The 22,874-nt window shown below is 43.8% G+C and overlaps 3 protein-coding genes across 3 annotated transcripts in view; 2 read left to right on the forward strand and 1 right to left on the reverse strand.

The window, feature by feature from the left end:
* Positions 1-66: 66 nt before the first annotated feature.
* Positions 67-4,752, forward strand: arhgap11a (Rho GTPase activating protein 11A). Its single transcript, XM_068752225.1, has 11 exons — positions 67-195; positions 288-355; positions 446-542; positions 650-906; positions 1,043-1,206; positions 1,297-1,422; positions 1,782-1,958; positions 2,048-2,177; positions 2,328-2,436; positions 3,123-3,237; positions 3,353-4,752. The coding sequence occupies exons 1-11, from the start codon at positions 67-69 to the stop codon at positions 4,750-4,752; spliced, it is 2,772 nt and encodes a 923-aa protein (XP_068608326.1).
* A 2,449-nt stretch (positions 4,753-7,201) lies between these two features.
* Positions 7,202-7,723, forward strand: grem1b (gremlin 1b). The gene has a single exon (XM_068751989.1). The coding sequence runs from the start codon at positions 7,202-7,204 to the stop codon at positions 7,721-7,723; it is 522 nt and encodes a 173-aa protein (XP_068608090.1).
* A 2,862-nt stretch (positions 7,724-10,585) lies between these two features.
* Positions 10,586-22,874, reverse strand: part of LOC137907829 (formin-like) — a 37,770-nt gene continuing 25,481 nt past the window's right edge. Inside the window, exons 14-18 of the mRNA XM_068752185.1 lie at positions 20,415-20,507; positions 15,879-15,930; positions 12,038-12,187; positions 10,733-10,814; positions 10,586-10,630 (exon numbers count right to left, since the gene is read on the reverse strand). Coding sequence (XP_068608286.1) covers positions 10,586-10,630; positions 10,733-10,814; positions 12,038-12,187; positions 15,879-15,930; positions 20,415-20,507 — 422 coding nt within the window. The remainder of the gene's footprint in view (positions 10,631-10,732; positions 10,815-12,037; positions 12,188-15,878; positions 15,931-20,414; positions 20,508-22,874) is intronic.

Consider the following 22,874-nt stretch of genomic DNA (forward strand, 5'->3'; position numbering starts at 1 on the left):
TGTTTCCGTCTTATTGAGAACAGCGAGTTGCGGAGTTCATTTAAAATTCGAGATAAAGGGTGCAAAATGAAAGTCCCGGACAAAAATATGATGCGTTTGGCGGCTGTGCAACATCTCCGCACAGCGTTTGGGATTAAAACAAAGCATTGGAACAAAAACAAAACGACCAACTCCAAGACAAGAACCAACAACTCGGCAAGTAATCAAAACCAGCAGCAGGTATGACGTACAGCACCCGGAAGTTTCCTCTTCAGCTCATTTGTTCTCATTCTCATTGGTCCAACCAGAAAAATGTTTTTGGTGTGTCCCTGGAGAGCTTGCCGTACTATAACATGGAACGTGGGAGTGTGCCAAGGCAAGTGCTTGCTTTCTTGTGTTTGATGTGCTGTGTCTTGTCCCATCTTGGATATTCCATAGTAACGACACTCCGTTGTGTCTCTCTCAGCTTCCTGGTTGATGCATGCATGAAACTGCTGGCACATGTCGACACAGAGGGCCTGTTTAGAAAATCAGGCTCTGTCATCCGCATGAAAGAGCTCAGGGTGAGTCTCCCGGTGGCCGAAGCTGACTTTGTGCAAGTGAGGACCGTCGATCCAGAGAGAAGTGTATAAAAAAAAAAGGCCGATCTGTGTTTTGCTTGTCCGTCCAGATAAAACTGGAAGCCGGCGAGGAGTGCCTGTCGACCGCGCTGCCCTGCGATGTGGCCGGTGTGGTGAAGCAGTTCTTCAGGGAGCTGCCAGAGCCCGTGCTGCCCAAAGAGCTGCAGGAGGCCTTCCTCAAGGCCCAGCAGCTCCCTGCCGAGCAGGACAGGACCTCTGCTACCATGCTGCTGACCTGCGTGCTGCCGGACAGGAACCGAACCATCTTGCATTACTTTTTTGACTTCCTTCACAATGTGTCCAAGAGGTACCGTAATTGTCTTTCTTAAATGAAGATGTTTAAAAAACCTTTTTCTTAATGTTGATATATACGATTTTGCTAAATGCCTACCTGCTCCCCCCCCCCCCCTCCCCCCCTCTTCTCTTTCATTACTCTTTTGCAGGTGTTCAGAAAACAAGATGGACAGCGATAATCTATCTGTCATTTTTGCCCCCAACCTCCTGCACTTTGGAGACGGTACCGAGAAGATGAACGCAAACACTGAGAGATGCCTCAAGCTGCAGGCGGCCATCATACACTGCCTCATCGAGAACGCTCACACCTTCGGTATGGACGAGAGGCGTCTCGCCTGTAAGTCATCGCGGCGTCTCTTGGCGCTGAAGTGGTTTAGCTCATGTCTGGCTGTGTGTGTCACAGGCGTGCTGCCACATTTTCTGCAAGAGAAAGTTCCAGCAATGATGGGCTGTGATGCAGGGGATCTGTCCCCAAGTCACGATGCGCTTGAAGAGGATTTGAAGAAGAGACACAGGCGCAGCTTCGGAGGTAAGGCTGTATTTGAGGTGTTGCTATTGAAATGAGGCTTGAGCTATTTCATGCCGCTGCAGAGGTATATATATATATATATATATATGTATGCATATTTGACCTATCACCACCGCCCTCTTCTGCTCTCTCTTTGTCTGATTGGTTAGCTAGCAGCTGTTTGTCAGTCTGGAAGTCCCACAGCAAATTGAACCAACTTGAAAATGAACTATTTGAACGACGTGAAGTTGGGCCTTGTTTTAAGAGTTCCTCTTGACTTTTGTTTTGTCTGCTTCTCATTTGCCCGTCATATGCAAGGATAATATAAATGTTAATTCCTAATTAATTATTAATTAACCCCCCCCCCCCCCCCCCCCCAGTCTTTTCCTCTGCTACTCCTGTGATTGCAACACCATCATCAAAGAGAAAGGAATTTCCTTTGGAATCTGGTCACTCGTTTGGATTCTCGAACAAGAAACGCAGATCAGTCAAAAAGACCCTTGGGATAGATTTACTTCCCAATACTTTATTCAGTGGGACTTCTACTCCTGGATCAGGTATTGATCATCTTTTGGTCTCATGTGCATAATTTCTAATGCACCCTGTATTTGAAGTTAATATGCAGGGTTTATTTTTCCTTATCCAGTTCACAGTGCCTCCGGGGTGTTGGACTCTTCAGGAAATACTCTGTCTTCAGCAGGGAGGTTGAGAAAGCAATTCGCTACCTCTGGGAGGAGGAAGAGCCAACGACTCGGCAGTCGACATGCTGTCAACGGGTACACACTTTCTTTGTCCTCCAATGATCTCCGAATAAATTCGTTATTTCCCACTACAACGGTGTGTATAGAGATAGAATATTAATCCCAGACACGCATACGTTTACCGGTGCTTTGTCTGATAATTATTTTAACATCTCTCTTTTTCAGGGTTGAATCTGGCAGAGCCGGTTGCTTCTCTCCTAAAGCCAGCGTTAAAGAAGCGCCACGCAAATCCCTGCGTTTGCGTCTTAGTCTTGGGAAGAGCAGCAAAGACGCTGTAAGTGTGGCTGTCCAACGGACTTCACTGTCTACTTATCGGGCTCACAGCCGACTAGCAATGAAGTGAAATCATGGTGCTGTTAGCTGCATTAAAATGACTTTACACATTTGCATGCAGGATTTTCTTTATTGGTATAAGCTGTTGCACATTAGCATGTTTTTTTTATTGTGTAACATTGTACTGTAGCTTTAAGTTCAGTATCTAACAAACTGCTGCATGCAGTGTTTCAAACATGGACTGTGTTTCAATACTTTTGCATCTGTAATTTCCGAATGAACTGCGTTCATTGTTGAATGGTACAAATACATAGGATATCAGTGGTTTACTATGTTCAGTATAACTCGGGTAAATAATGTTATTCTGTGCTACTTGGGGTGTAACTCGGATGCATTGTAAGCTGTATTGGGGTACATTTAGTGAGCAGCGTAGGGTATAACAATCTAATGCTCTATAGGCACGTATGGTCATGTATATTTTGCGCTTAATAAAAAGTTTGTGGCCTGGAAATCCAATATCTTGTTTATTCGGAGTGATTTTTGTCATCCTCTGAAGAATTAACTGCAACCATTGAATTAACGTATTCATTTTTCCACTGGGTTTTCTCTATGGGGCCCTTTTTAACAAAGTAATACTCTCAATTTAACCCTCTTTCACCTTCCCTTTCTCATTTCATGCTGGTGAAGGGATCTGAGTCCATTGGCTGGCGACTTGCTACTCAGGAGAGCACCACCACTTTTTGTTTCACCGAAGAGACGGCGTTCAATCCGTCGGGTCTGCCTGGAAAAGCTGAATCCAAAGGTGAGCCAAGGAAGAAATTAAAGCTGCCTGCTAGTAGAACATTTTTATCCTTGTGTAATTGTGATATTTTATGTAGTATTACCGGTACCTGTTTATATCCTTCCTGATGTTACAGGTTCCAATTACATGAGTAAGTCTGAAGACAACCTGCTGACCCCCCAGTGTGACTCGAGGGCCCACCAAGCCTCGTGGCGTGGGAAGATCTCTGAAGGAGCCCCGGCTTTGAGACACTCAGACACCCCATTGAGCGTGACCCTCGAGAGCAGTTGCATGTCCGAACCGACCATTGTCGTATCAAAGCCTCCCGCGGCGGCCGGCCTTCCCAGGAAGCTGTGCTGCACTTCCAGTTCTGAGATTCTGGACAGTGAGAGTTCAGCGACTGATGCCGAAAGCCAAACGGGTCCCACCCTGCTAAGAGTAAAGGCCTTCAGAGAGTCGGGTAGCAACCTCCAGGCTGTGATCCATACGGGGGCGGTCACAGCAAAACCGGCAGACGGCATCCCAGTCCCTCCAGAGACTCCTATTGCTGAAGTTCGGTCTGTGGACCTTGACGCCTCCACCGTTCCAACTCAACTGATCCTTCCGGCTAATAATCAGGACATTACATTTGGCCATTTCGATATAGCAACTTTATCACCTTTGCATATAGACAGTGAAATCTTTGAGACTGGTGTTTACTTTAGTCCGCCAAAGACGCCCAATGGAGGATCTCCCGGTCCTGCTGACCGCCGTGGCCTTGATGGCTCCGTGGTGGAAGAGAGAGGAAGGCAGGTGGAGCAGCTGAATCGCAGGAGGTCTGTTGACACTCTGGACATTCAGAGTCCTGTTGTCTTCACACGGGGTATATCATCTGGGTGGCAGTCCACGCCGTGCAAACTGGATCTGGAGCCTGAAGATAAGCTTGGCTCAACTTCAGTGGTCCACGAAATTGGTTCCGAAATCCAAAAGCATCAACTTGTCTTAAGACAAAGCCCCGGGACCGAAAAGCATCACGTGGCGGACCACATTCAACACTTCAACAAGCTCACCCTCTGTCAGCCCAAAGGAGCCATGGCTTCCCAGATCAGATCGCCGCTCAATTTCCAGCGCACCCCTGTCCGTCACACTGTCCGCCGGATCAACTCTCTCCTGACGGACGGCAAGAGACCCAGTAGAAACGCAAAGCTCATCGCCAGCCAGAGAAATCAAGTGGGGAAGGCTCTGAGCCTGGAGAGCGGTCTCTCATCTCACCCGCAGCCTGAGCCTCAACGGGGAGCGTCCAAAAAGAAACCACCTCCGGTCCCACCCAGAACCGCGAGTACTTTAGCTCGTAGACCCAAGGCCTTTGCTCTGGGTGATGTGACCAACACGGTTCAATTGAAGACCAAACCGGACAGTTCTGTCCTCGACCCGCCTGGAACTCAGAAGGTTGTTCAGCTGATGGCTGAGAAGGAGATGAAACATTACAGAGGTTCACCTAGAAACCCTCTCCACCAAGGACGACTGCTGTCCGCCGCCAAGCCTGTGGATTTATAATTAAACCGCGCAATGCAGGTCTCCGTCTGTACAGACGGGACAACAGTCAGCGATTCCTCTTGTGTTTCTTGTAAATTCAGGAGTCTTAATTTATTTTTATTAGGTAGCTGCTGTCTGTGTTGCGTTACGTCCTTAGTGGGAAATGCTCGTTTGCTTTGGGTTGGTTTTTTACTGTAGTGATGCAAATTTAGAAGTCAAATATCAGATTGTATGTTGAGTAAGGTTTAGACCCGAGCGAGGGGCATCTGAAATCTGATTGATGGAATGACTGGAATTTTTATAGCAAGTTTTATTCTTATGCATTTTATATCTAATCCTTTACAACCAAATTTTGGATGTTGCTGCTTTTTCTTCTTTGCAGTTTTGATAGAATATTGTCAAACTGTTATGATGAAAAACATCAATTTGTTTTATTTTCTTAACTGGGAAAATGTATCCATCATTTGTCTCAACATACCAGTAAAAGAATTTGCTGTGTGATTTGCTTCCGACGAATAAAAGTCAAGTGTCATGTTCCGTAGTCTATTTGTGGCCACTAGGGGGAGGCATACACCCGCCGGTGAGGACATCAGGCCGACCTGTTCTTCACGCGTGGGTGAAGGAGTTTGCCAGAACTTCATAATGGCTTGTTAAAGATATAACCAGCTCCCTTTTCCAGGGATATCTGAAATGATCAGGACATTTATTTTTCTCTTTTGGAAACTTGGATTCCAAACTTTTGGACAGGCTGGTCAGTCCACCAAAAATAAAAAGTGACTGGGCTGTAAGGAATCTGAAATTTAGACAGAGAGTGAGGGTCAAACTCCTTCCTTGGGATTTATCCTCGGTCCAGAGGGAGGGTTGTATACTTTTCATGTATGATGGACCGACACGCTGAAGTGCTTCGTTTCCGCAGCAGCTTTTAATCACGGCTGCAGAGAGGAGTATCGTGTGAATCTCCATCCTTGCTGCGTTGGGATGCATATACTTATTACAGACTGAATATTTGGGCCATGGCCATGTGTTCAGCAGACGACTGAGAGAAGGCGATGCTGTGTCGACCATTGCATCTCCAGCTGAAAACCAATATAAATAAATGTTGACGGTGATAGAAGTAAAGATGAGGGAACCATGCACCAATATCTGTCATAAATAATCTGATCGCTAATAAAGGCTTTAGTTAATGTCAAAATCATGACTAATTTGCATTCTGATATCAAATCATTGACTCGGTTGTCAGCACTGTATTGTCTTTTAGTCTGCAATCACCATCTTAATCAGTTAGACAAGGCATTAATCTATAAATCCGTAAATCTATAGTCCACCCTTAGAATGTGTACGCATAAACACAGTTAAAACCTTTCCAAACATGGAGACCATCAACCTGAGGGATATTGCTCAACTTGGCAACCCGAATGGTCCTTTTATTGCTGTTCGTCAAGGATTCGATACGTTTCTTTGTCGTTTTACTGCAGAGCTGTCTTTGATTCAACGACTGGAAACTGATATATTGATAACTTCGTTAACTAAATTACGCATGCGTAATTAAGCTTACTTTGGGGGAACGAACCCCTGCAGTAAATAATAAGAAGGCAGCGATGATAATAAACATTTATATCCGACTGGCTCTACGAAATTCCCAATCATCTATTTCTAAGGAAATGTTCTTTATCTTACATTTTTCAAAAAAAGGCAATTTTCTGCCTGCTGGACTCACAGGTGTGCTGTGATGTGTGTCAAGTTCATTCTTACATTGCATGTTCAGAATTTTCTGGAGGTCAGTGAACGCCGACTTTAGAATTGTGACAAATTGCCACAGATTTATCATCATATTCTTTTTGATCAAAAATATCATCTGTTTGACTTTTTCCATGTGTGCAGAAACGGTCCTGTTCGCTCTCTCTCTCTCTCTCACTCTCTCCCTCCCTTGTGCTGCTCCCCTGTTGTCTGTTTTCTTGAAGTGGGTTCAGGGAACTGTTGAGGGGGCGGACAGTTTGGGATTTTCTCAAACATTGTGCTCAGCCAATAATGTAGAGGGAACAGTTGCGCACATCTCAGCTGGCAGACATTTAAAAGGGAGACAGTCCGGCGCTGGAGCAATTTGTATTAAACCCCCTGGCCCCTGTCTATGGAGCGGTTAGACTCCCACCCATCCACAGTCCCACCAGAGTCGAGCCGACAGCAGTAGGTGCCTTTCACCTCGGAAGGTGCTGTGGAGGACTGACAGGATCGGATCATCGCACTGGACGCGCGCAGGTGAGTGAATTGGATAATAAAATCCAGGAGCACCATCTTCCGACAGCTGCTTTTGAAGTTTTCACAGTTTATGGATTAAGAAATAATGCATTTGAATAAAGCTAATGAATAAGCTCTTTTTTTATTTTATTTTTTTTACATTTGAAAGCTGTGCGTAATGCGCCCAGCGTCGAAATAACAGGTGATTACAATTACTCTCCTTTTCTCCACAAGGATGGCCAACTCGACGCGATTCTTCTGCAGTATGGTTTTCATCATTGGGTTGTTATCATCCCCGGTGGATTCAAAAAGAAACAGAGGCTCACAGGGCGCCATTCCTCATCCTGACAAGAACAAACCGAACGAATCAGAGCAGCACCCGCAGACTCCGCAGGGCGCGTCCTCGCCGGCCGACGAGGTGCTGGAGTCCAGTCAGGAGGCTTTACATGTGACAGAGCGCCAGTATTTGAAACGGGACTGGTGCAAGACGCAGCCGCTCAAGCAGACCATACACGAAGAGGGCTGCGCCAGCCGCACCATCATCAACCGGTTCTGTTACGGACAGTGCAACTCCTTCTACATCCCCAGGCACATCCGCAGGGAGGAGGGCGCATTTAAGTCCTGTTCCTTTTGCAAGCCAAAGCGTTTTACCACCATGACTTTTACTTTGAACTGTCCGGACCAGCAGCCGCCGACCAAGAAGAAGCGGATCCAGCGCGTAAAACAGTGCCGCTGTATCTCCATAGACTTGGACTGAGACGCACAGAGGTGTGTTCTGTTCTCCGTGTTTTCGTAATCTACAGGTTCAGGGTTTGTTATTAGACAGAAGGGCTGTCACGCAGCCAAAAATAATAAATAATAATAATCGCGCCTGCAGTATTCTGCGAACGAATACGAGCATGCAACAGATGAAAACAGAGGATGAAGTTCATCGAGCTTTTTTTCTCCGCACCGCGATGCAAAGTTTAAAAGCAAGCATCTCGGCACGGGATCGCTGACTTGGAATGGGCACGTTTTACGCACGGTTTCTTCCAAAGGAATGCATAACCGGTTTATTTAGTCGCTGTTCCAAACGCTTATTATGACAGGGAAACGGCAGTTTTTTTGTTTTTATTTTGTGTGCATATGGATATTCCTTTATGTTTCCACTGTGTGGAATTTGATGTACGCGTGGCGCTATTTGTAAATACAGACGTGATTAGATTTTGTTTTATGTTTTAAGAATCATTTGAGGTTAAAAGTTGCATTTCGACGTCAATCAATGAAGTGTTTTTGAGTTGTGTGCCTATACCGATCTGACAAGAGGCTTCTTTTTTTTTGGATAAAACGTACCTTGTACAGCGGTGTGTTCTACGTTGAGATACAATAGTTATAAACATGTAACCCGTTGGTTTATCCCCTTGATTAAATTATCTATGAAAGCATCCAATAAACGGAAGTTGCATTCTTTTCCATATCCATTCCAAACGGAAAGAAATGTGCTGTTCGGAGAGGAGAAGCGGCTGTCAACTTAAATTATCCATTAAAAGTATTCATCTCCACAGTATTGTGAAACTTGGCTCGCAAATGTGAACAGAAAATGAGTCAACGCAGGAGCTATTTTTTTTTGCATAAAACGCTCAGTAATACAAGTCACAAATATTGGTGTGTTTTTTCTGATTAGAACGTTATTACTCTTCAATTGTTACCACAGTAATGTGACGTTAGCATAATAATGCCAAAAATAATGACTATTTCAATAAAACAAAATTGCATACCAAAGGTCTAAAAATAATGATATAAAACATATTTAAAACTCACACAGCTTGATTATAAATCTTAAGTCTTTAATGAATTATTTTAACATAAATTGTCATATTTTCTTGGTGCACTGTTGGCCTTCTGAAATCTGATGTAGGACATACACAAATGTCGAGTTTCGGTCTGCACAGTGTGGTTGTCGTCCAGATTTGTATTGTAATGATCCGTATTCATGAAATGTTAAGCAATTCAATAAATGTACAGAACACCTTCATGAGCGCGACTGAACGTAAACCGACATGCATGCAGTGGAGGCCACAGCAATTCCAAAGTCAGATCACTTATTTTCCTTCACATAAAAGATCTCTAAAGTCTAATAGTTGAAATTTACGAAATATCTAGATTTTCTTCCAAAAAAAAGAAGAAAAAAGAGCCACACGTTTAGAGTTTGGGTACAAAAGCAATTCAAGGTATATTTTTATGGAAACTTCGAAAAAGGAAGTCCGAGGTTTGAATGCTCAAGTGGCCTCAAGAGATAAAACTTAAGAATACCAAAAATAAAATCCATCTCAAAAAATAAACAGAAAATGCCACTACCTTCATTCTATGCTCATACTTTATCCACCAGCGTACACAACATGCAACATGTGCGTGAAAAGGTCTTTAACCATGACTGAGTTACAGGGCAGTCATAAAAAATAAAGCCTCAAACGGAACAAAGCTTTTTTTTTATGACATAAAATAAATCTCTCCCTACATAAATAGATTTCTTTTGAATATTACAGGAACGTGGTTACATCTTAAGTTTGCAAAAATAAAACATTGAGCTTTATACATTTGGTTTGACAGAGAAATCCTCACAGGGTTTGATCATAAAGCAAAAATGTATAAACCATTAGGAGGAAACAGCAGTTTTGCATAGAAAACAAGGCGCAAAAAAGTGCAAGACATTAAAAAAAATAGCTAAGGGAGTGCAGGTTAGATCGAGCTATATGACATGCAGCTTCTGCAGGTAGTAAAGTGCTTAAATGCGTGCTGGGCACACTGTGATGAGGGATTAATAACATTTCATAAGGTAGATGAATTTAAAACCTGTGTTTCTCTGATGTTTGCGTTCTGCTTTTCCCTGGCCGTCACCCAGGAGAGGTCAGTCTGGTGCAGTGCTACATAAAACCATGAAAACATTTATGCGTGACGCGCATTCATCTTGACTCAAAGCCTACACACATCATTTTTTGATCGGCTCCTGCTGATTTTATTACAGGACACATTCACGAGACTCTTAATGAGCCGCGCTGAATGAAAACCTACCCACTATGGCTGAAGGAATGAGGGAATGGCTTTGTGTTTTGTTTTTGTTTTTTCCTTTTCGTCTCCGGGCAACTTGTATCTCTTCATAAACAGCAACGAGTTCTTAGAATATGGAAGGATTATCATTCTGCAGTCGGATGTAACAACCGCAGTTTTAAAGACATTGCAGATCTGGAGGGAGCCTTGTGGATTTGTCAGCTGGCGTCTTGTGAAACTCATTGACCCTTTAAGGCCTTTCACAAGCCGGGCGCTCAGAGGTCACGCCGTGGTGAACGAATGAGATCAACCTTTGGCCTTTAAGACTCCCATCACTTCGGCTGTGTCAGCCATGCATCCTCGCTTGCAGACCCGGCTTCTTATCTGTTCAGCAGACAGCAGGAGTTTGACGGAATGGCGGTGGAGCATGGGAGGGTTTTGTCCATTGGTGCAACACGGATAGAGTCGGGAATCCAGCAATGTTTTATTGTGAGGTTTGTTGTTGTTGACTTAAGAGACAAATGCAGGAGTGATTAGGCCTGAACATTTCACGATCCACCCCCTGATTCCTTCATCTGCCGTGTCGTTTCACTCAGCTGGAGGCCACGCCGGCTTCCTTCAGCCGCAGCCGCTCTTTCTGTTGAAGAGAACCACAAACAGATTCATTTCTATTCATTTCAGCAACGACCAAAAAAAAAAAAATAAAGGAAGAAGAGTAGCTTTCAAGGAAAATTCTCACCAGACTGTTGGCATTAATCTTTTTTGTTTCTACTCTCTTTTCTGCTGTTATCTTCTTGATGTTTTCTTGAGCTTCCTTCAACCTGTGGGGGGAAAAAAAGAAAAAAAAGAATCCACACGTACATGATGAGCAAACCCTTTAAAACTTAGAGATTCGTGCTGACAGCTTTGGAAATGGTTAATAAAATAATACGTGTGAAGAGAAATAACATAAGAAGCATCTGATCACACACACACATGCAGACACACACACACACACACACACAGGACTCTGTGGTCAGTGAAAGCCATCTGAGTGAGAAGCAGCATGATGACAGTTGGTCGATGAGATAATGAGAGAGCTTTTAAAAACACTTGGCTTTTATGAGTGCACAAGCAGCATAAGCAGAATCAGCTGTGAGTTATAAGGGACGTGATGACCCAGTAAACAATCAAGAGAGAGCAGATGGGCGTGAGACTTGCCTCTCCACACACATTGAGGGACTCCATCAGATACTGGACGTCCTGACAAACAGCCTAGCTGATGTATTGATAGGATTATTTAACTGAGGATAAGACATGTTCTGTGTCTTAAAAATTATGATTAATCAATTATCAACTGTTAACATGCTCAATTGTGGATTAATAAAATGCATGCAATCTGCATCCCAGACTGATGGTTCATTAGTCCCGCTGTCGTCTCCATTCGTGCAGCGTTCCAGCATCATTACAGTGTTTATCAGCTCTCCCATAACGCACTGCCTTTAAAGGCCACAGGGCCGCTCGCTAGTAAAGCCAGGCGGCCGCCAGGAGGGTCAGTGAAATGCCCCCCCAACATGCCGCCTCAGGTCAGAGGAAACATCGTAAATTCAGGCCCCTGTTCTTCAGACAGAGGCGAAGGCTGGGGCCTCGGTTGCTCCCATCTGTCTCGTCTTTGATGGTCTCTCTTCGCTTCAATTCTAGGCCAACATTTGCACATCACTCGTGTACAGTTGGTGCTAATTTGAACAATGCCTAGAGGTTGTTAAGCACCAATCAGAGACAAGACGCCCACCTTGTTGAGGTGCATCCACTGATATTAGACGCTAACCAAAGCCGTTTTGGCGATTCGGAACTGGAATCTCATGAAGGTGTGGATCTAACAAGGGTCATGTTAATGAAAGAACGGCCATGCAGCAGACACACGTATGTCCTGAACTAAAAGACTGAAGAAGGGCCACACGCGATTTATTCAGAAATATTCCTTCAGAGGTTTTAAAGTATATTTGAAAGAGACAGAGGAATACAAATGAAAACAGGGAACCATCCCAGGCAGACTTCAGCTCACCTTTCCTTGGAGATGATTTTGTTTTTTCTTATCCAGGAATTTTTGAAGTCATTGCAAAACTCGAACCAAAGCATAAAAACGTAACTTGGAGACACGTCTTTCTCCTCCGCCTTTGGCTTCACCCCTAAGTAGCTCACTGCATCCTGGAACCTTAAAGGGAATGCAGAACAGAGACGTAATTAGTGAAAACTTGAACCTCAGCAATAAATAAAAACTGTAAACACTAGAAAACATTTGTCTTTATGCCGTTTTCAATTGGACATGTCAAAAAGGTTTCTAAAATGATCACAGCCTGTTTTATTTTTGTAAACATTGCGCCAACTTTTGTGTAACCTGAACAACGACGTTAACGGTTGGTTAAGAAAGAGACACAAAGTGATTGACAGCTGCTCAGCCACAACTCGGCTTTTCAGCGAGGGAGAAGAGGGAAGCAAGGGAGGAAGATGAAATAGGAGTAGAAAGAAGTCAGATATAAAGTGTAGGAGAATCCTTACAGTCATGTGCTTCTAATTCCCTCGGATTACTTGGATCTTGATAAGATTAAATAACTTGTGTTGAAAATTGTTCTTTATTTTATTTATTTTTATTTTTTTAATCCAACCTTCTTATTTCTATGCTGATCCAAATTATTTTAAAGATGTCTGGACAAGTAAAATCATCTTCTAGCCAAGACAAAATAATGTCACTTTAATTAAGCAGGATTTCTCCTTATATTTTTTCACAGAAACCTAAGGATTGAATTACAATTGCTATCAAATGTTTTTGAGATGCAGTTCTGACATTTAACACATATGGAGTCAGACAGAGGCGAGAAAATGGGTTGGAAGGAGAGAGTCCACCCCGCTGGGCCAGAGTGCAGAGCCAGTAGCAGCAGCTCCATTATCACATTGACCTCCACCGCCTGCAGTGGAATGACTGCCAGAGGAGCCGGAGAACAGGCTGCTGCTCCTCCAGACACAGCAACACACACACTTCTACATCTCCGGGAACATATTTACTGGCGGACCATTAAAGATGTGAATGTTTGATATGATTTATGAACATGTCATCCCACTCTGACAGGTGTCCACACTTAAAAATGTAAAGACAAATCAGATCTATTTGAAGAAAAGGTCTGGATTCTCTTTTTGCAGCACTGTTGTAGGCCATTTTCCCCAGCCTAATTCAATTGTAACCAACTCTAAACTCTTTGCAGGGCTCTCAGCGGCGCACACAAGGCATAAAAAAAAAAAAGCAGCCTGCTGCTTCAGATTCCCTCCGTAACCCAAACATGAAAGACATTTTCTAGCCATGCCTGTCAAAGGCTTGATAAAAGGAGGCTATGATTCAAGGGATGCTCCTTGTCCTATTGACATCCAAATAGGCTCTAACCTCCAGATGCTAGGTGGCTTCTCGCGACGCTAATCTAAGACATGTTCACGTGGAGCCAAATGGTGCAATATGCTACCCAGACGGTCTCCTAAAAGCTAGAGAAAAAGGGGAGGGCTTCTAAGCGGGCCTGCTTCCCATTTCCTCGTGATGCATCATTTTGCTTGGATGATCAGAAGAAGAGAGTGGCGCAGACAATCCGGAATGGTATAAAAAAATAAAAGGCTCTGGGATTTTTAGATTCCACGTCTCAGGTAGCGGTGCTGCAGCCGGCCTGGTCCGGCATGACAAATAGGGTCTCTCCTCCATCAGCTCCGCTCATGACCCTGGGTCACTGTGTCAATGCATTCACAAATCAGGCACCAGTTCCACACAGAACATGTGCAAATACACTCACACATGTAAGGATACCAACGAGATGTACACAAAAGGAAGTAGATCTTTGATTATTAGTGAGCGCAAAACGATTGCACTCCTGCACATAAACGCACACTTCTTTAACTCCATGCTTGATTGCCATTACTGTGATGGTTTACTGCTATACCCACAGCCAGCATTCCTCACTGACGACTAAAACTAAGGACTCAAAAACCACCGGCAGACATGAGAATCAAGGAAATATAAGAACAGGCAGCTCTTTAATTAATTCACTTCCTCTTGATTTAAGAGGACACCAACGTTGTTTTGTGTCATTGTCATAGAATGCCCAAAGATGGAATCTATGAAACCAGGCCATTTGGGAAAAATAAATGTAATTAAGTGGGATGTGGGAGAACGGAACTTAATGAGACGGAACTGAGGACACAGAGAAAACCTCAATGGAACCCAGATACGAAGCTGACAAATTAGGGCTGCATGTTGGGGAAGCGGGGCGGCAGTGTGACGCAGCAAGAAGGTTCCGGGTACGAATCCTATCTGCTTTTGTAAGTTCTCCCTTTGCCTGCGTGGGTTTTCTCCGCATTCATCCCACCTCAAAAACATGCAATTTAGGTGAATTGATTACTCCAAATTGTCCATAATGTATGAGTATGTGCGTGAATGGTTGTCTGTCTTTGTGTGGCCCCGCAATGCACCGGCGACACGTCTAAGGTGTGCTCCGCCTGTCACCCATAGCAAGCTGGGATTGGCTTCAGTAACTTCTGTGAACTTGCAAGGCGGAAAAGCTGAAGAAAATGGACGGATGGATCGATTTGTTGTTGTGGTGGCAGCAGGATATGCAGGGTATTTCAGATGTCCCACTTCCAAGCAACACTTTCCAGCTTCTAAATGGCAAAAGACACAACTCCAGCACCTCTGTGCACCTCTGCCATGTTTGCCAGCACTAAGGACGTGGCGTCGATTTCCTTAACGCTCGGTCGTGATGTTGCTGCTGTGACATGTTAGCATGGGGATCCCTCATCCAGGGCAGATGTGAGAGCCCACCCAGGGCCCGGTGAGCCCGCTGACGCCCGTATTCATCAACAGCGTGTCACATTTATGAGGTGGCTCTGTGGGAACCTGAGAAAGCGCCCCCCCCCCCCCTCCAACCCAACCCCCCCTGCTTCACCTCGCGCCACTCAGACAGCCTCCCCTTCGGATGAAATTAAAGGAAAACTTCATTACAGGCAAAGGAGCCGTCAGCCGCGGGGCCCTTTTGATCAATATTACCCTCAGAGTTCAACACCTTCATTACAGTGGTCTCACACACCCACACCCACACCAGCTTAACAGATATATAACCACACAGTGAGGGCTATGAGGGGCAGAACAGAACAGCTTGGACCCACTGACCGAGCCTAAGTTTTGTCCAGAGCAATCAATGTCCTAATTGTTTAAAGTTTGCATTTTCCTTCGTCCGGCGTCTTTCGCTTTCTCCTTCATGTAGAGTGCATGATTTATTTTGGAAGTGGGAGCGATACGATATAAAGCAAACAACTCTGCTCTCTATCCAAACAAGGCAAATATAATCAGTTTGCTTTGTTTGTCCACTCCACCATCTTTTCCCAATATGAAATGTTCCAGATATGATTTTGCTCTCGGACAGCTCGCTCAGCGGCTGCCAGTGTGTCTTACTCCAATAAATCAGGTGCCTCTCAGAAATCTCATGGGAATCTTCTGCACAAAACATGGCAGATAAGAATGATAGGAGCAGCAAGGGAGGAAGCACAGAGCAATCATGCAATACAGTATGCTGCACGTTACGGGTGTGTTGAAATACACTGCTGTTTCTGGTGAGAGCTTATTTGTCTGAGACAAATTATAAAAAGGTGTTCATGCTAATGCCCGCATGCAATTAATATTAGTGATATCGCACATGCTCTACATTATTTATGTGACCATTGCTAAATAACTAAATGCCACTTTGTGATTAACAACCCTTAACATTTGGCAGAACGTTTTTGCTGAGAGATAAAATCAACAGGAAAATGTTAATATTTTCTCCCAAAATAAAATGTTTCTTCTTGGCTCAAGGGTGCTGTGGTTGGTCTCCTACCTTTTCTGTGCTGCATTGAGCCTGTCCTCTTCAGCAGAACGCTCCATTTGGGCTGTAAAAAAAAGGACGAAATGTTGGTTCATCTTTGGTCATAGGATAGATTGCGTTTAAAAAAAAAAAGAGAGAATTATTTCCAGCAAGAGAAACTCAGAACTGATCTCACAAAGACTAGGTCCAGAGGGGGGCGCTGCGTTCACGGGTCAGCCTTAGGGTTGTCCGTTGAGGTGCAAAGAAGAAGGGCTCCGTTTTAAGATGACGCCGTTGACGGTAACATGTTAACAAGTGACAGCTAAGCACATTGTAAAGCCTGAGGTGCTTCTGTGTATTGATGCAGGACAGAACTGGGCTCGGGGCGGGGAGCTCCGGTCTATTTGTGGAGGTGCATGCGTGTCTATTTTGACATACATGTTCCTGTCGTAAGCAGAGCTAAAGCAGCGGTGCTGGGCTGAGCAGAGAAGCTTGGGAACCGAAGGCTCCTATGGACTCCTGCCATGTAAAAGTGTCTAAATGCAAGGCAGATGTGTGCAGCAGGCCAGGCCGAGGTGCAAGAATTTATCTAGGGCCAGTGAGTGCCTGTGATCTCAGATTTATTGCATTTTTCCAGATTCATCCTTTTTACAATGATGGGGTACCTTTTCTACTTGAAGATTTAAGAGCGGGAAGCCTCCCAAAAAATTGTTCAAAGGCAAGTTTGGGGGTCTTTTGGGAGAAGGTGAGCTTAAGTCTCTGACCAACCACCCCTTTTACTTTTACTCTTTTTTTCACATGTACATGGGCAAGGAGGCTGAGGTAAACCTAATGAAGGGAGGTTGTGGCCACGTCTGGGATCGAGCAAGGAGGGGGTAGTGGGGCCGTGACCAATGGCGTTAGTCTCAGTGGGGGTCAGGCTGGCGCCTGAGGTACCCCTCTGGTGCGACTGAGTAGAGGTGGCACTGGAGCCGAGAGGCTAGGGGGGGGAGAGAGAGAGAGGGAGTTCGAGTGGCCCAGAGAGAGAGGATGTGTGAAGTTTCTCTTCCTCTGCTCTCTGTGTAAACATGAAACCAGTAGTCGCTAACTAGAAAGTTATGAGATGTGCACGCTGAGAGGGACAATAAATTAGAGCTTTAAAACTCTGACACACTTTTCCAAACTGCGGCTACACCAAGCAACTCGATAACAAAGACTTGGGAAGCAGTGTAACGGGGATGCTGAGGATTTCCACAAAGCATCCCTTCTCCGTTTCCCCGACACTGTCTCCGTAGGAACACAGATACATCTCAAGGACTCCCTGGATGATTCATAGAAATCTGAACAAGCAGAACATCGGCTGTTGGGGTTTGATTCGCCGACAATAAAAATGCAAGGATGTGGTGATGCGCGAGTATTTCCTAACAGAGCCAGCGGAATGAGATTTGCACAAACTAAGACTAAAAGCAGGAATTTGCCTTCAATTAGTCTTGGCTGGCATTCAAAGTGAAAAATATGCCCGTCAGAGCATCCCCAGAGGTTTCAAAGAGCTGCTATTAAAATGGGAAATAAAAAAAAAAAATGTGGATGATGAGATGTTGCCCATAATCTGCTCTAGGAGGTTGCTTTCCGAATAAGGGAGTCTTGATAGAGAGAGATGCTGGGGAATACTTCAGAAACATTTAAGAGGGTAGGGAGGACTTGGCTTACGGCCTTACAAGAGGATGGATCACTGGGCTTCGGAAATAACCCCTGTTGGATCTGGTAGAGATCACACAGGAGCGTTTTGGAGATGGCGTGTGGGGCGTTTGGGTTCACCTGCTGCTAGCCTTGCTGTGAGCTAATCCAGAGGCTGGTTTACAGTCAGAAATCATGTGTCAAACACATGCATCTGCAGTCAGCCTCCTGAGTGTTCACCTGGGTGAGAAGTACGCTCATTGGCTGATGAGTCAGAGTTTAAGGGCTTTTTGCCGCTCTTTGATGAAAGAGCTGTTGCTTTGTTTTGCCTTATGAAGTCATGGAATCATCATGAACAACGATTGCACAGCACTCCTGCCAAGGCATGGGCAACGCAGCTCCAGGAATTCTGTTTATAAAAGAGAAGTTTACAAGTATTCCACTGGAAAGTCTATGCTCAAGATGTGTCTTCACAAACTGATGCTTATTGTGAGGCCAGCGACAAACACACCGGTTTAGAATAGTCTGTGATGCTAAGCAAAGATTCAAGGAAAGCTTTGACACTCGGGAGCAGTAAAAAGTTGACAAACTGACTACAGTGATGCCAAGGCGCCGTTCTCATATACGAGCATGAAATAACAAACATCTTTTCAGAAATTGAAAGGCAAACATGGACTCCCCACAAATTTTCACTCTGCGCTGCGAACATATGGTTACAATCTCACAACGAAGTACCTCATCTGACTCCTCTGTGATTGAGTGAGTCTATTGTTTCAACGCAGGAAATTAGTCCTTAAATGAAGTCTAGTCCTTGTGTGATAGAGACTCGGAAAAGGCGTTTCAGCATCACACTGCAAAAGATGAAAGTCTTAAAGGTTTGATTCATGTCTTTTGTCATCATGCAGATGGTTTGGACTCTTGCTTCTCTGATATTTGCCATAAAGCAACACAACGGATGTGAGCAGAATTTCGTTTGTGGCGCTCACAACTTCCATTTGTAACGTGTAAATCTTCCAACATTCTGATTGGCTAGTGATTTCAGTTGTTGACCATTTTAATGAAATGTCGCTGTGGTTCTTCTATTCACCTCATTTTTCCGCCTACATCTGCAGTTTAAACGATAAATACTGCTTCTATACGGCTAATAAATGCCAAAAAATAATCTAAAATTAATCTTGAAAGGAAATGTTAGCAGTTCATAGATCTTTCTGACAATAATTTGGAGTGAGCATTCTGTGGTTAAAAAAAAGAAAAGAAAAGAAAAAGGGTTTTACTGCAAACAGCTCACCGAGAGATTAGTGGAGCTACATTGTTTGTAGAAAGGGAGTTGGCGAGCCAAGCCTTTTGAGAAATAATGCTGATCTGATTCGTGATCTCTCTGCTGATTTTTAAGAGTCCACAGTCTGCTCCACAAGCTGTGCAGTATACTGCATACAGTATTCTGATATGGAGCCCTACCAGGTGAAATGGACTCCAACAGAAACCCTCCAGGGCTAAGGCTGGAAGACTGAACACGTTTACCGCCTATTCAGACACAACTGAATTAAGATGAGAGATGGAGGCATTTGTCATCAACTAAAGATGCCTTAATGGTATTCACTCAGATGCAGGGGAAGGTTTGTGTATAATAAAGCTTTGGTGAAACAAACGCAGGGCAGCATGAGCGTCTGTAAGAAGCAGCACCGGCCGTCATTTTCATGATAAAAGTGCCATAACTCACAGAAATGTTTACACGGTCACCTTCATTAGTTAAGCAAAAGCAATAAACCTTTACTCTCCCACTGTTTGCTCCTGCAGAACAAAAGTAATGCTGGTTTAAAAGGGATAAAGAGGGAGTCTGAGCAGCTTGCTTTCTTGGACGCTACAGTTACTGTATGAAAGGTTGGAGAGGAAGGGATCAGGACCGGCGTCTAGTGGCGAGATGATCAGAACGAGTCTGGAACGCTCTGCTGCTGTCCCGGTGGTCTTCAGACCTGATCACTGAGGCCGGCCAGTCTTTACAAGGAGATGTCCCGCCAGCTTTATGGCAAACCAGAGTACGAGGCCCATGTCAGAAGCAATGTGATCCTTTCTACAGGCCTGTAGACTCGTGTCCGCATGCTGTCTCACAGAGCATTGAGATGTCCTCGCACAGCAGGAACGAAAGCACACACAAACAAACACAGAGGCAGACGCTGCATCATCCATCTGACTGTCTGACGTGGAAAAAGATCTAATTCTACCGGCCCCCTTTTTAAAAAGGATCCACGCTGCTCCTCTGGGAGAAAACAAAGCTTTCCTAGCTCTGCTCTCACGAATCTGTCCTCGGCTGTAAATCCTCTGAACAAGTGAACGTTTCATCTTTGAAGAGACCAAACATTTTCTTCAAGGCCTTGCACAACTTTACACGAGACGGGCCAGCGTATGAGCAGAACTGAGGGAAAACATCGTAGATAATCTGAGCGGTTCGTCACGCGCGATGTCGGGGAAAATAACAAACATCTTATGTCTGGTATTGACTGACAGGACTCTAATTACTGTATGTTTGGGGCGAGAAATACTTCATCACAGTTGGTGAAACAGGATATATATAGGTAAACATGCATTTTTGGATTTTGGCAACATGAGTAAAGTGATAATAGTTGTTTTTTTTTTGTTAGCTGCTGATTATGAGTCGTTTTTGCACTGTTTTTATTTGTATTTTTTATACACGTGCATCTAACTCTCCCCAAAATGATCTAAAATATTTGATCAAAGCTTCACAATTAAATGGATATTCATTGACATAAGCACTGAGCACAAAATTAAATCTACACACTTAAAGAGCAAAGCTTGTTCATATTAATGGAAGCCAGAATGCAATGTGTGGAAAGAATGCTTCCACGATGTTCCTGTGACTGTTTTCCCAGAGAAAGAAATCTTAGCTTGACTCACCAGAGGAGATAAATCCTTCCATCTTCTCCTTAAAGGGCTGGAGGTTTTCTTCCGATGCGTTGGCACACACCTTCTGCACATCCTTCTCTCGAGCTAGCAGAGAGAGTAGAAAACGTCAGAATGTACCGGTGAATGAAACAAGAGCCCTCTGAAGAAGAACAACATACAACAATTAAAAAGGATCTACTGTCATGTTAAACACTGAGAAAATAGGATCATTAAAATGTGCCCAAGCATGAGTCTAAAATAGCTAACTTTATTTCCAGAATTTGTTTTCTCGTGTGTTGTACATTTAATAATGTTACTTCTTGTCTGAAAGTCTTATTTTGTTAGCACGTTGTTTCCGACGTGTGATCGTACACCTAAATAAACATTCTAAATGGAGAATCCCACAAGTGAAAACCGCAGACTCACTCTCCTCATTAAATTAAGAGGGGAAAAAAAATAAGAGCAGGAATGGGAGGGAAGACAAAACTGTGTTTATCAAAGGATGGAAAAAGCATCTCAACAAGTTCATATTTGTACTTATATTTAAGGCGTTTAACCTTTTTTCCCCGTTTAACCTCCCATTTCTTCATTCGGTGGAGAGCGGAGTCTCCAGATCAGTTACGGTACCCTTGAATGTTGATTTCCATGCGGCTGCTGTTTCTGATGTCTCAATATCGGACACGTAACCGCAGCAGATGTGTTTTGCTGTTTGTGGATGGATTTTCCGAGCGGCGCCAAATGACCCAACTCACACGAGCTCAGGGGAAACAGCCGTGACTGAGCGTGTTCCAGCCAAACTTTCCCCATTTCCTTTCAACTGTAAGCCTGGGTTACCATGCACACACAGATGCCTGGTGAAATAACGTTGTCACATCCCTCCAATCTGTAAGTCATTAACGGCTGCAATAAATACCTTCATTTAATTTTGACTGCATAGCTAAGTAGTTCTGCAACACCACAAGAGCATTAACAGGTCTGGTCGAGTGTCTCACTTCACTACGTCGCTGGTTTTAGATCCAAAGTTGGCACTTGTGGGGCTGCTGCACCTGCACGTTTGTAAATGCAGTCTATTACATATTATATCTATTGCCAGCTTAATAAATTAGACTGAGAACACAACATCTGAGCATTAAATTAGATGACAAACTCCGTAGAGCCTCACAGTCTGGATTCCAGGACACGATTTTAAATTTGTAGATGGTGAGCATCAGCAAATGAAAAACAGAAATCTGCAACTACACAAACATGACAAACAAAATTTCCTGTTTGGACAAGCCACGTTTCCCCCACCAGAAATCCCCCGACTCAGAAGGACCCATTAAAACTGTATTCAAAACAGCGAGTCTACAATTTAAAGGCGGCACTCTTCCAAATGTGGTCCAGACAGCTAAGGCCACAAGGAGGAAGCCCACAAAAATACAACAGCTGTGAAGTATAAAAACGAAAAGCTCATGTCTGACGCATCATATTGGAGTTATAATCCCCCTTCAGAGCAGACTGACAACATGCACAAGGTTCAACAGAAGATCTTAAAGTCTTTCACTTTAATAGAGAAATAAATAAAGATCATTTTTGTGTTGTTTTGATTGATGGTTCCATTCGTTGTATTAATTTTTGTCAAATAGACTGAGGCCAATCACTTCTTATATTGATTAATTTTCAAATGAATTACACTGTGCAAAATATAAATACTTAAAATGTTATTTAAGCATTAGGGATCAATTAAACTTCAAGGACAACAAGAATGTTATGTTGCTTTTTTTCTGTAATGACCAAACTCGAGTTTAATCTTTTATTCCTATTGTTAACTATTATAGCAAACTTTGACCAATGGGGAATAATGTTTACATGCAGAGAACTAGTTTCCCAACACGGATCACACCGGGCGCCACGGCTCTAATCTGTGAAGGCCTTCTGCTCTTTATCGAAGAAGAAAGCAGACGAGTGGGCTCAGCTCAGCTGCTAATGTTTCCTATCCTGCATGAAATCACATCAAATCAAAAGCGATGACCAGGAACAAACACTGTGGCTATGAATGCACTGAATCGCTCACAAACTCCATTAAATACCTTTCCCAATACATCATATTCAAATGAAAGTTGCTACAATATTGTTTTAAAAAAAAAGAATCAGGAGATCAGTTTCTGCTGTAGGATTTACACTGTGTGGTCAGGGAATTTATTTCTAGTATGTCCTAATTTCTTTTGCCAGACACGAAAGCCCCACTGCGGGAAATCACAGCGTGCCAAGACAGTACACGTTCATGTGTGTGAGGATGACAAATATATTACGATGAGGGAAAGTAACCATGTGATTAATGTGTCTGCCTCAGAAATGAGCTGGATCATCATTTTCCATATTGTTCCTTATAAAGATGGGCTTCTAGTGAAAAACCTTTCAAAAAGATTACAAAACTACAAATATCTATCCTCAGCTGATGAAGTGTGCCTTAAATGTTATAAAAACAGACAC

The sequence above is a fragment of the Brachionichthys hirsutus genome, chromosome 18 (assembly GCF_040956055.1).
Source record: "Brachionichthys hirsutus isolate HB-005 chromosome 18, CSIRO-AGI_Bhir_v1, whole genome shotgun sequence".
Taxonomy (NCBI): domain Eukaryota; kingdom Metazoa; phylum Chordata; class Actinopteri; order Lophiiformes; family Brachionichthyidae; genus Brachionichthys; species Brachionichthys hirsutus.